Source organism: Musca autumnalis, unplaced genomic scaffold (assembly GCF_047663935.1).
Source record: "Musca autumnalis isolate F117 unplaced genomic scaffold, ASM4766393v1 scaffold_5, whole genome shotgun sequence".
Taxonomy (NCBI): domain Eukaryota; kingdom Metazoa; phylum Arthropoda; class Insecta; order Diptera; family Muscidae; genus Musca; species Musca autumnalis.
In genome coordinates, this window is record NW_027412088.1 from 30,056,050 (window position 1) to 30,070,829 (window position 14,780).

At 17.3% G+C, this 14,780-nt stretch overlaps 1 protein-coding gene across 2 annotated transcripts; it reads right to left on the reverse strand.

Moving 5' to 3' along the window:
• Positions 1 to 5,590: 5,590 nt before the first annotated feature.
• LOC141405980 (uncharacterized) lies at positions 5,591 to 7,048 on the reverse strand. Of its 2 annotated transcripts, XM_073990948.1 has the most exons (3): positions 6,596 to 7,042; positions 6,154 to 6,531; positions 5,591 to 6,099 (listed from the first exon to the last, which is right to left on the reverse strand). In XM_073990948.1, exons 1-3 carry the CDS (start codon positions 6,993 to 6,995, stop codon positions 5,771 to 5,773), a joined length of 1,107 nt encoding a protein of 368 aa, XP_073847049.1. In that variant the 5' UTR covers positions 6,996 to 7,042; the 3' UTR covers positions 5,591 to 5,770. The 2 variants fall into 2 exon arrangements, with proteins under 2 accessions (XP_073847049.1, XP_073847048.1); XM_073990947.1 differs by having other exon boundaries at positions 5,591 to 6,531; positions 6,596 to 7,048.
• Positions 7,049 to 14,780: the final 7,732 nt, after the last annotated feature.

The following is a 14,780-nucleotide window of genomic DNA, read 5'->3' on the forward strand; positions in this document are numbered from 1 at the left end:
ACATTTTTCAACGACGATTTAATAAAAATGCCAATAATGTAGTGAAACCCGAAATGCGTGAATAAAGTGTAAAAGATATGATGCAAAATACCGCTGAAACAACATGAAGTAAGCATTTTGGAGTTTCAGAATGTTCTAAAGAATTGTTGAGAACTTTATTTGGAAGATTTTTGCAAAAGTTTACTTGGTTCAACTCCCAATAGTTTAACCGATACTGACCAGAATTTCAGCAATTATGGAAAATGTTCTATATTTTATAGATTTTGATGCCCTCGATGGAGTTTTCCTTATGTGGTATTTTCAAAAGATAAGTTCTAATAGTTTAGTGCTACAATATTACTAAAGAGAGCAAGGCCAAATTCCTATTCGTTTCTGAAATAAACGCCTGATAAATGCAAAAAAGTGTAGATTTAGCCCGGTTTAGATGATGCCATAAAATCCGAACTGGATCTGACAGGACAAAACTCTACTAGGGTTTTTGTAGTCTAAATATGTACTTTCAAAAAATGCATACTCGAAGTTGTTTGCATTTTTAGTGTTGCATAGTGTAAGTTAAAAAAATATTGTCAAAAATGGTACACACAAGATAACTCTCGAAGGGAGTAAACAAATCAAACTTTGGACATCCCAATGTTTCTTTAAAAATAGATCGGGATGGAATATGGATGACATTGGTCTACTCCTTCCGGTACCTCCCAGACAAAATTTCCTATCACGACAGTACAGTTCTTGTGGGGGCAAGTCCATACTGTAAAAACGAAAGCTGTAAAAACGCGGTCAGTACTAATTAAAATTAAAATTACTGATGAGCACGATAACATACGAAATGAGTATCCGAAACTTTGCATATCGTAAAATGTCTTCCAAACGTATATCAACCTCCCAGAGGGTCTACATTGGCCTACATCTTGGATACCTCCCTCATAAACGATCAACAATTCGCTTAAGTTCATTTGAAGGGCTGTCTAAAAATCGTTTTAAATTTTTACAGAAGGTATTTCTGTTTTTAACGATAATAACGGGTGATCTAACAAGATGTACTTTTTTTCAACAGCCTTTTTTGTCAGATCACGCGTGAGTCGTGTCACGTGTTCATGTTATTTTTGTTTAGTACTGTTTGACATTTTATCATGGAAAAGCTTACGCCTCTACAACGTTTACAAATCGTTCAACTTTATTTCTGGCTTTATACACTCCACGTCAGTAGAATAGAACACCTCAAATTTTGTTAATGTTAGCGTCTTTATCCCAAAACGAATGAATCTACGATATTAATCTTGTAGGGATTTAAAGCCTATGATGTTCCGTATCAATCACAGAAAGAATTATGTTTCTAGCTTTTCCCGAAATGATTTTCTGATCATTTTTCCGATCGTACTAAAAGGCATTTATTTTCGGTCATCAGTATAGAACAATCATTTCATTTTCGTGAATTGTGGAGATATTAACGCCGAATTTTCTTTCAGTCGATAAAGCGGGGCTTTCTAATCATTTTTCACCAATAAAACCATATAAATAACTCCGCGGACGCCGAAATAACAGCGTAAACGGGTTTAAATTAACAGATAATAGAAACATCTCGGAATATCAATAAGAGTCGCGCAGCTATGTCATATTTCTTCACAATAAGATAGAATATGACACACACAACCTCGACGGATACAATCGAGTGCTTCGGATTTTGAATAGATTTAACATTTTCAAAATAAGTATGAAAAACGTCAAAATTTCTTATAAAAACCTTGATTTTTTCTTCAATAAAATGATTTTTCCGAGAACAAGTATGCCGTTTAAAGGTTTGAACATGTGCTCCACATTTAGAGGAAGATAATCTGATATGAAAACATCCGCTATTTTAATACACTGAGGGAAATTTTAGCACATTTTTCAAATTGAACACACACTTTGGACTTTGTATTTTATATGTGTTCTTATTTCGGCATCCGCTACTGTTTTCAATAGTGTTATGTTCCAATAATAATGGACCAGGTTATGCTCTCCATACCGGATTTTACGAATTAGTCGTTTTTTAACAGAACTCGCATATGTAAAAGCCCCGTTTTCGCGGGAAAACACAGTCATGGAAATTGAGGTTTTAGGTTGCGTAAGTTGCTAAAATTTTGCTCAGTGTATTAAAATAGCGGTTGTTTCCATATCAGATTATCTTCCTCTAAATGTGGAGCATATTTCCAAACATTTAAACGGCAGAAGAACAAGAAATGTTGACGTTTTTCATACTTATTTTGAAAATGTTAAATCTATTCAGCATCCGAAGAACTCGATTGTATCCTTCGAGGTTGTCTGTGTCATAGTCTATCTTATTGTGAAGTAATATGACATAGCTGCGCGACTCTTATTGATATTCCGAGATGTTTCTATTATCTGTCAATTTAAACCCGTTTACGCTGTTATTTCGGCGTCCGCGGAATTATTTATATGATTTTATTGGTGAAAAATGATTAGAAAGCCCCGCTTTATCGACTGAAAGAAAACTCGGCGTTAATATCTCCACAATTCACGAAAATAAAATTACTGTTCTATCCTGATGACCGAAAATAAATGCCTATTTTTCATAGTACTATCGGAAAAATGATCAGAAAATTATTTCGCGAAAAGCTAGAAACATAATTTTTTCTGTGTTTGATACGGAACATCATAGGCTTTAAATCCCTACAAGATTAAAAACGTAGATTCATTCGCTTCGGGATAAATGAGCTAACATTAACAGAAATTTAGGTGTTCTATTCTACTGACGTGGAGTGTATGTAGGTATGTAAAGAAGCAAAATTGCCACATTTGGGAAGAAGAGCAACTTAAAGAGATTCAAGAGCTGCCACGTCATCTAGAAAAAATAACGGTTTGTGGGTCGGTGGAATCGTCGGACCCTATTTCTTCAAAATGATGCCGGTTAGGACTTCATCGTCAATGGCGACCGTAATTGCGCCATGATAACCGACCGGGCCACTTCCCTCACATCGCATCAATCAATGGTTTTGTTCCAGTCGATTGGCCACCAAGATCGTCTCCGTTAGACTTTTTCCTGTGAGACTATGTAAAGTCAAAATTTGTATGCTGATAAAGCCACTTCGATTCCGGTCTTTGGGGAAAACATCAGTAGTGGGATTCTCTAGGGCATTTTTTGGTTATCGACAAAAATCGGTCAAATTAAAACGCATAATTATGAATAAAAATTTCAAATAAAAGTTGACATCACTGTTGCTATCGGTAGAACTTTGCGACTTCTTTTTATTGGTCGCTAACTTACCGAATACTATCGTTCATTACAGAAATTATACGCATTTGATTTTTAAAGATTTTTTTCGATAACCAAAAAATGCGTTAGAGAATCCCACTACAGACGTGACATTCGCCAGTTACCCGTCGAAAAGCTTGAACGAGTCATTGGACTCAATGGATGGACCGTCTGAGGCGTAGCCTCGGTCAATATTTGTTAGACATAATCGGCAAAAAATAAAATGCGTTTTAATGTTCTTTCAAATGATAATAAACCTTCCCCATTCAGTTTGATTTTTTCTGTGTATATACACTTTGATACGGCCAAAAATATGCTTCATCGAAATAACGGTTTTAGGCCCCAAGTATGTTTGGACGAAATTCGTATCAGACAATTTCCCGTCCGCCTGTCGGGCTGGTTGGTGCGCACGATAACTCTCGAATAGATCAACCGATTCGAACCAAAATTTGGGTATCGTAATATTTTGTCCAAACCTAGTTTACGTTCGAAGATGGACCATATCGGTCCACTCTCTCCCACAAAAGTTGAAAATTCCCCTTTAAAATGGTGTGAACGATAACTCTCGAAGGGAGCAATCGATTAGGTCCAAACTTTGCACATCGTATTATTTCTTCCAAATATAATTGGATTCGAATATGGACTACATTTGGGTACCTCCCACACAAAATTCGGATAAAGTGAAGTTTAACAGCTCCTCCCGGATCGTTTTGAAATTTGTTTCAGTAAGTTTTCCATGCGGCTCCTTTTATGGCGGTACAATTTTCTTCTTGCGGAAGTCTATACTTCCTGAGATATTGGAAAAAATGTTCCAAGAAACCCTGACGGCACCACCCAAAATGGCAAATCCGCAAGATAATTCTCGCAGGGAGTTTCTGGTTGGCAAATCCGCAAGATAATTCTCACAGGTAGTTTCTAATTGGTGCAGACTTTGCACATCATATTGTTTCATCCAATCATGTTTCAGGTTGGAATATGGACTATATCGGTGCACTCCTTCGGGTACCTCACACACAAAATTCGGATAAAGTGAAGTTTAAGAGCTCCTCTCGGATCGTCTTGAAAATTTTTAAGCATGCGGCTCCCTTTACGACGGTACAATTTTTTTCTTGCGCAAGTCCATACTTCCTGAAATGTAGGGAAAAATGTTCCAAGAAACCCTGACGGCACCACCCAAAATGGTAAATCCGCAACATAATTCTCGCAGGGAGTTTCTGATTGGTGCCGACTTTGCACATCATATTATTTCATCCAGTCATGTATCAGGTTGGAATATGGGCTATGGTCAACTTCTTCGGGTACCTCCCACGCAAAATTCGAAAAAAGTGAAGTTTAAGTCCTTTAAAACGGTACAATCTTTTTCCGGAATAAGTCAATACTTCCTGAGATAATGGTCCAAGCTGTGTATAGCTTTGTTTTTTTTTTGTTTTTTTTTTTTTGGGTTCAGTGCCTGAGGGTGTATCTCTGTCAGTACAGCAGACTGATAACTTCTTACTTGTTTTTCTTTAAGGAAAGTAGGAACCTCTAAATGGATCATCCTTTATATCTTTCATGAGCAACTACATGATTCTGACGTCTTGGTCCAACGGTGGCCAACTAAAAATACTGGTGGTCTCAATAAAAAAAGAGTAATGTTCCCAGCGAAATATTTTTCAAAATAGTCTGGCTTAATCCCATTGTTGTTGTTTTAATATTTTAAAACAACTAATTTATAATTGGAGAAAATTTGGCATTGTTCGCCAAGGGGTAAGACAGGGAAGACTTTAGTTTCGATTCTTGCCCTTGTTTCTTGTTTGTGGATATTCTCCACCGTTATTTTTCAATAGCTTCTTAAACAAAAAACTTTTTATACCCAAACATCAATCGTCTGCTCGAAGTATAAGCGTGACCAAAGAAAAAACTTCAATGAGAAGCTTTTCGTTGCCAACCTCATACAACCCCGACGAAAGTGTTTGCAGAAAAAGACAAACCTTTTACGGTACCGCTTGATTTTCCGTACTTTTAAATTTCAGCCACATCATCCAACCAAAATCGCCCTGAAATCTGACTTAAATACAACTTATTATGTAGGGTATAAAAAAGTTCGGCCCGGCCGAATATAACGCCGGTTTTTCTTGTTTAAAATGTTGAGGTGATTTAATGTTAAGACACTCCACATTTTTAATTGGTCCACTGATTACTCAAATAAAAAACTTAAAACCAAAAATCGGTTGTTAATCTCTTAGACGCTTTTTAATATTCAGCTTGATATTTTTTTTAATTTTAAAAAGAACGTTTTTAATAGATTGTACCATAATTCAAATCTCGTTTCCAGCGCAAATTAAAACATGTTCACAATTTTTATATAGTAGATCCAATTTATACTGCGTCGTGTATTGCCTTATATTATTTACAAGCTACGATGCAACAAAATAACTCTGTTAAATTTGTATGAAAGCTAATGTTATGTGCAGCATACGAATTAACATATCTGTAAGAACAACATATCAACTTAATGAAAAGCTCCAAAAAGCTTTTCTAATGCGCATCGTTACCAACAGATGGCTCTCCACGTTTGTTTAATATGTTCCGATAAGAATCACGGTCTGTCGCTTCCTTATTGCTATCATCGGTAAGAGCTTCCAAATCAATACCGGCCAAAGGACCAAATTTTTTAAAACGTTGTAAACGTGCTACCATATCAGGATGTAATTCTTTACCATCGATTACAATAGAAGGTAAACGATTTGAAGATGGAGGATTTGGAGAAGTTCCGTTCTCTTGTAATGTAGATTTATTTTTCTTGAGGACATTGTTGCTCTTTTCTTCTTCGGGATAATTTATGTTGACATGTTTTTCATATTCAACTGTTGTAAAATCTCGATTAGGTTTTATACAATTTGAACGGCGATTATAAATACCCAAAAATGTTTTACATTTTGAGCAGTGTAAATGTTCCACTTCGTGAGAGGGAAAAATCCACGGTATAAAACACAAAGGCCAACAATTGAGCAGACAAAAGGCACACCAAGAATTTTCAGTTATGAATTCGTTGCGGGCTTCAATTAACGGTGGTTTATTGCAACCACATTTCGGACAATATATGGTGCCATTTAGAGGGCGCCATTTTTCTATGGAGGTACGATAGAGTTGACGTTTGCGTGGTGTTTTTCTTGTTACACTATTTGGGCTAGAGGTACTTGAGGGTGTGCGAATTTTATAACGACGGGTATACAGTATATTGGCATTATTATCACGGGGACAAAATTCACAATCTTTGATTTGGGGATATTTTTCTACTGTTAGAAGAGGACAACATCTTAAAAGAAAATTTAAATGAAAATTATTGATTTTTCTACTCACAAATTTCAGATTTCAATGATAGCTTTGTCAATTCATCTTCTGTGATATACTGAGGAGCATCATTAGCTTTTCTGGTCAGATTTTCATTTGCAGATAACTTTTCTGGGCCTACAACTTCCTCTGCTTTATTACGTGAAGAATTATTATCTCGAATTTGATTATCCTTCCCCCTCTCCTTTTCATTAGACGATGTTAGACCCTTACCCAGGTGCTCACTTTTGTTGGGGTATTTGGGGGAAGATTTCTTTTTTATTTCCACACTTCTATCAACATCGACAAATTTTACTTCAGGATGATCGTTGCGTATGTGTTGAATTAACACGTACGTATCATTACGCGAACATTCCAAAATTTTTCCACATTTTAAACAACGCACCAAAGTCATTTTCTTTGTTTCCATTTTATCATTTTTGAATAACAATTTTTAGCACAATAAACAAACCAAATAGTAAATATGAGAATAAAAGCAAAATAATTATTATTTTTATTTCGTTCTGTCATACGTTTATAAGTTTAAACCCTATTTACACGACAAGAATTATTTTAATATGTTTTATGTCTTGTATTTTATATTTTATATTTTTTATTTTATATTTTATATTTTATATTTTATATTTTATATTTTATATTTTATATTTTATATTTTATATTTTATATTTTATATTTTATATTTTATATTTTATATTTTATATTTTATATTTTATATTTTATATTTTATATTTTATATTTTATATTTTATATTTTATATTTTATATTTTATATTTTATATTTTATATTTTATATTTTATATTTTATATTTTATATTTTATATTTTATATTTTATATTTTATATTTTATATTTTATATTTTATATTTTATATTTTATATTTTATATTTTATATTTTATATTTTATATTTTATATTTTATATTTTATATTTTATATTTTATATTTTATATTTTATATTTTATATTTTATATTTTATATTTTATATTTTATATTTTATATTTTATATTTTATATTTTATATTTTATATTTTATATTTTATATTTTATATTTTATATTTTATATTTTATATTTTATATTTTATATTTTATATTTTATATTTTATATTTTATATTTTATATTTTATATTTTATATTTTATATTTTATATTTTATATTTTATATTTTATATTTTATATTTTATATTTTATATTTTATATTTTATATTTTATATTTTATATTTTATATTTTATATTTTATATTTTATATTTTATATTTTATATTTTATATTTTATATTTTATATTTTATATTTTATATTTTATATTTTATATTTTATATTTTATATTTTATATTTTATATTTTATATTTTATATTTTATATTTTATATTTTATATTTTATATTTTATATTTTATATTTTATATTTTATATTTTATATTTTATATTTTATATTTTATATTTTATATTTTATATTTTATATTTTATATTTTATATTTTATATTTTATATTTTATATTTTATATTTTATATTTTATATTTTATATTTTATATTTTATATTTTATATTTTATATTTTATATTTTATATTTTATATTTTATATTTTATATTTTATATTTTATATTTTATATTTTATATTTTATATTTTATATTTTATATTTTATATTTTATATTTTATATTTTATATTTTATATTTTATATTTTATATTTTATATTTTATATTTTATATTTTATATTTTATATTTTATATTTTATATTTTATATTTTATATTTTATATTTTATATTTTATATTTTATATTTTATATTTTATATTTTATATTTTATATTTTATATTTTATATTTTATATTTTATATTTTATATTTTATATTTTATATTTTATATTTTATATTTTATATTTTATATTTTATATTTTATATTTTATATTTTATATTTTATATTTTATATTTTATATTTTATATTTTATATTTTATATTTTATATTTTATATTTTATATTTTATATTTTATATTTTATATTTTATATTTTATATTTTATATTTTATATTTTATATTTTATATTTTATATTTTATATTTTATATTTTATATTTTATATTTTATATTTTATATTTTATATTTTATATTTTATATTTTATATTTTATATTTTATATTTTATATTTTATATTTTATATTTTATATTTTATATTTTATATTTTATATTTTATATTTTATATTTTATATTTTATATTTTATATTTTATATTTTATATTTTATATTTTATATTTTATATTTTATATTTTATATTTTATATTTTATATTTTATATTTTATATTTTATATTTTATATTTTATATTTTATATTTTATATTTTATATTTTATATTTTATATTTTATATTTTATATTTTATATTTTATATTTTATATTTTATATTTTATATTTTATATTTTATATTTTATATTTTATATTTTATATTTTATATTTTATATTTTATATTTTATATTTTATATTTTATATTTTATATTTTATATTTTATATTTTATATTTTATATTTTATATTTTATATTTTATATTTTATATTTTATATTTTATATTTTATATTTTATATTTTATATTTTATATTTTATATTTTATATTTTATATTTTATATTTTATATTTTATATTTTATATTTTATATTTTATATTTTATATTTTATATTTTATATTTTATATTTTATATTTTATATTTTATATTTTATATTTTATATTTTATATTTTATATTTTATATTTTATATTTTATATTTTATATTTTATATTTTATATTTTATATTTTATATTTTATATTTTATATTTTATATTTTATATTTTATATTTTATATTTTATATTTTATATTTTATATTTTATATTTTATATTTTATATTTTATATTTTATATTTTATATTTTATATTTTATATTTTATATTTTATATTTTATATTTTATATTTTATATTTTATATTTTATATTTTATATTTTATATTTTATATTTTATATTTTATATTTTATATTTTATATTTTATATTTTATATTTTATATTTTATATTTTATATTTTATATTTTATATTTTATATTTTATATTTTATATTTTATATTTTATATTTTATATTTTATATTTTATATTTTATATTTTATATTTTATATTTTATATTTTATATTTTATATTTTATATTTTATATTTTATATTTTATATTTTATATTTTATATTTTATATTTTATATTTTATATTTTATATTTTATATTTTATATTTTATATTTTATATTTTATATTTTATATTTTATATTTTATATTTTATATTTTATATTTTATATTTTATATTTTATATTTTATATTTTATATTTTATATTTTATATTTTATATTTTATATTTTATATTTTATATTTTATATTTTATATTTTATATTTTATATTTTATATTTTATATTTTATATTTTATATTTTATATTTTATATTTTATATTTTATATTTTATATTTTATATTTTATATTTTATATTTTATATTTTATATTTTATATTTTATATTTTATATTTTATATTTTATATTTTATATTTTATATTTTATATTTTATATTTTATATTTTATATTTTATATTTTATATTTTATATTTTATATTTTATATTTTATATTTTATATTTTATATTTTATATTTTATATTTTATATTTTATATTTTATATTTTATATTTTATATTTTATATTTTATATTTTATATTTTATATTTTATATTTTATATTTTATATTTTATATTTTATATTTTATATTTTATATTTTATATTTTATATTTTATATTTTATATTTTATATTTTATATTTTATATTTTATATTTTATATTTTATATTTTATATTTTATATTTTATATTTTATATTTTATATTTTATATTTTATATTTTATATTTTATATTTTATATTTTATATTTTATATTTTATATTTTATATTTTATATTTTATATTTTATATTTTATATTTTATATTTTATATTTTATATTTTATATTTTATATTTTATATTTTATATTTTATATTTTATATTTTATATTTTATATTTTATATTTTATATTTTATATTTTATATTTTATATTTTATATTTTATATTTTATATTTTATATTTTATATTTTATATTTTATATTTTATATTTTATATTTTATATTTTATATTTTATATTTTATATTTTATATTTTATATTTTATATTTTATATTTTATATTTTATATTTTATATTTTATATTTTATATTTTATATTTTATATTTTATATTTTATATTTTATATTTTATATTTTATATTTTATATTTTATATTTTATATTTTATATTTTATATTTTATATTTTATATTTTATATTTTATATTTTATATTTTATATTTTATATTTTATATTTTATATTTTATATTTTATATTTTATATTTTATATTTTATATTTTATATTTTATATTTTATATTTTATATTTTATATTTTATATTTTATATTTTATATTTTATATTTTATATTTTATATTTTATATTTTATATTTTATATTTTATATTTTATATTTTATATTTTATATTTTATATTTTATATTTTATATTTTATATTTTATATTTTATATTTTATATTTTATATTTTATATTTTATATTTTATATTTTATATTTTATATTTTATATTTTATATTTTATATTTTATATTTTATATTTTATATTTTATATTTTATATTTTATATTTTATATTTTATATTTTATATTTTATATTTTATATTTTATATTTTATATTTTATATTTTATATTTTATATTTTATATTTTATATTTTATATTTTATATTTTATATTTTATATTTTATATTTTATATTTTATATTTTATATTTTATATTTTATATTTTATATTTTATATTTTATATTTTATATTTTATATTTTATATTTTATATTTTATATTTTATATTTTATATTTTATATTTTATATTTTATATTTTATATTTTATATTTTATATTTTATATTTTATATTTTATATTTTATATTTTATATTTTATATTTTATATTTTATATTTTATATTTTATATTTTATATTTTATATTTTATATTTTATATTTTATATTTTATATTTTATATTTTATATTTTATATTTTATATTTTATATTTTATATTTTATATTTTATATTTTATATTTTATATTTTATATTTTATATTTTATATTTTATATTTTATATTTTATATTTTATATTTTATATTTTATATTTTATATTTTATATTTTATATTTTATATTTTATATTTTATATTTTATATTTTATATTTTATATTTTATATTTTATATTTTATATTTTATATTTTATATTTTATATTTTATATTTTATATTTTATATTTTATATTTTATATTTTATATTTTATATTTTATATTTTATATTTTATATTTTATATTTTATATTTTATATTTTATATTTTATATTTTATATTTTATATTTTATATTTTATATTTTATATTTTATATTTTATATTTTATATTTTATATTTTATATTTTATATTTTATATTTTATATTTTATATTTTATATTTTATATTTTATATTTTATATTTTATATTTTATATTTTATATTTTATATTTTATATTTTATATTTTATATTTTATATTTTATATTTTATATTTTATATTTTATATTTTATATTTTATATTTTATATTTTATATTTTATATTTTATATTTTATATTTTATATTTTATATTTTATATTTTATATTTTATATTTTATATTTTATATTTTATATTTTATATTTTATATTTTATATTTTATATTTTATATTTTATATTTTATATTTTATATTTTATATTTTATATTTTATATTTTATATTTTATATTTTATATTTTATATTTTATATTTTATATTTTATATTTTATATTTTATATTTTATATTTTATATTTTATATTTTATATTTTATATTTTATATTTTATATTTTATATTTTATATTTTATATTTTATATTTTATATTTTATATTTTATATTTTATATTTTATATTTTATATTTTATATTTTATATTTTATATTTTATATTTTATATTTTATATTTTATATTTTATATTTTATATTTTATATTTTATATTTTATATTTTATATTTTATATTTTATATTTTATATTTTATATTTTATATTTTATATTTTATATTTTATATTTTATATTTTATATTTTATATTTTATATTTTATATTTTATATTTTATATTTTATATTTTATATTTTATATTTTATATTTTATATTTTATATTTTATATTTTATATTTTATATTTTATATTTTATATTTTATATTTTATATTTTATATTTTATATTTTATATTTTATATTTTATATTTTATATTTTATATTTTATATTTTATATTTTATATTTTATATTTTATATTTTATATTTTATATTTTATATTTTATATTTTATATTTTATATTTTATATTTTATATTTTATATTTTATATTTTATATTTTATATTTTATATTTTATATTTTATATTTTATATTTTATATTTTATATTTTATATTTTATATTTTATATTTTATATTTTATATTTTATATTTTATATTTTATATTTTATATTTTATATTTTATATTTTATATTTTATATTTTATATTTTATATTTTATATTTTATATTTTATATTTTATATTTTATATTTTATATTTTATATTTTATATTTTATATTTTATATTTTATATTTTATATTTTATATTTTATATTTTATATTTTATATTTTATATTTTATATTTTATATTTTATATTTTATATTTTATATTTTATATTTTATATTTTATATTTTATATTTTATATTTTATATTTTATATTTTATATTTTATATTTTATATTTTATATTTTATATTTTATATTTTATATTTTATATTTTATATTTTATATTTTATATTTTATATTTTATATTTTATATTTTATATTTTATATTTTATATTTTATATTTTATATTTTATATTTTATATTTTATATTTTATATTTTATATTTTATATTTTATATTTTATATTTTATATTTTATATTTTATATTTTATATTTTATATTTTATATTTTATATTTTATATTTTATATTTTATATTTTATATTTTATATTTTATATTTTATATTTTATATTTTATATTTTATATTTTATATTTTATATTTTATATTTTATATTTTATATTTTATATTTTATATTTTATATTTTATATTTTATATTTTATATTTTATATTTTATATTTTATATTTTATATTTTATATTTTATATTTTATATTTTATATTTTATATTTTATATTTTATATTTTATATTTTATATTTTATATTTTATATTTTATATTTTATATTTTATATTTTATATTTTATATTTTATATTTTATATTTTATATTTTATATTTTATATTTTATATTTTATATTTTATATTTTATATTTTATATTTTATATTTTATATTTTATATTTTATATTTTATATTTTATATTTTATATTTTATATTTTATATTTTATATTTTATATTTTATATTTTATATTTTATATTTTATATTTTATATTTTATATTTTATATTTTATATTTTATATTTTATATTTTATATTTTATATTTTATATTTTATATTTTATATTTTATATTTTATATTTTATATTTTATATTTTATATTTTATATTTTATATTTTATATTTTATATTTTATATTTTATATTTTATATTTTATATTTTATATTTTATATTTTATATTTTATATTTTATATTTTATATTTTATATTTTATATTTTATATTTTATATTTTATATTTTATATTTTATATTTTATATTTTATATTTTATATTTTATATTTTATATTTTATATTTTATATTTTATATTTTATATTTTATATTTTATATTTTATATTTTATATTTTATATTTTATATTTTATATTTTATATTTTATATTTTATATTTTATATTTTATATTTTATATTTTATATTTTATATTTTATATTTTATATTTTATATTTTATATTTTATATTTTATATTTTATATTTTATATTTTATATTTTATATTTTATATTTTATATTTTATATTTTATATTTTATATTTTATATTTTATATTTTATATTTTATATTTTATATTTTATATTTTATATTTTATATTTTATATTTTATATTTTATATTTTATATTTTATATTTTATATTTTATATTTTATATTTTATATTTTATATTTTATATTTTATATTTTATATTTTATATTTTATATTTTATATTTTATATTTTATATTTTATATTTTATATTTTATATTTTATATTTT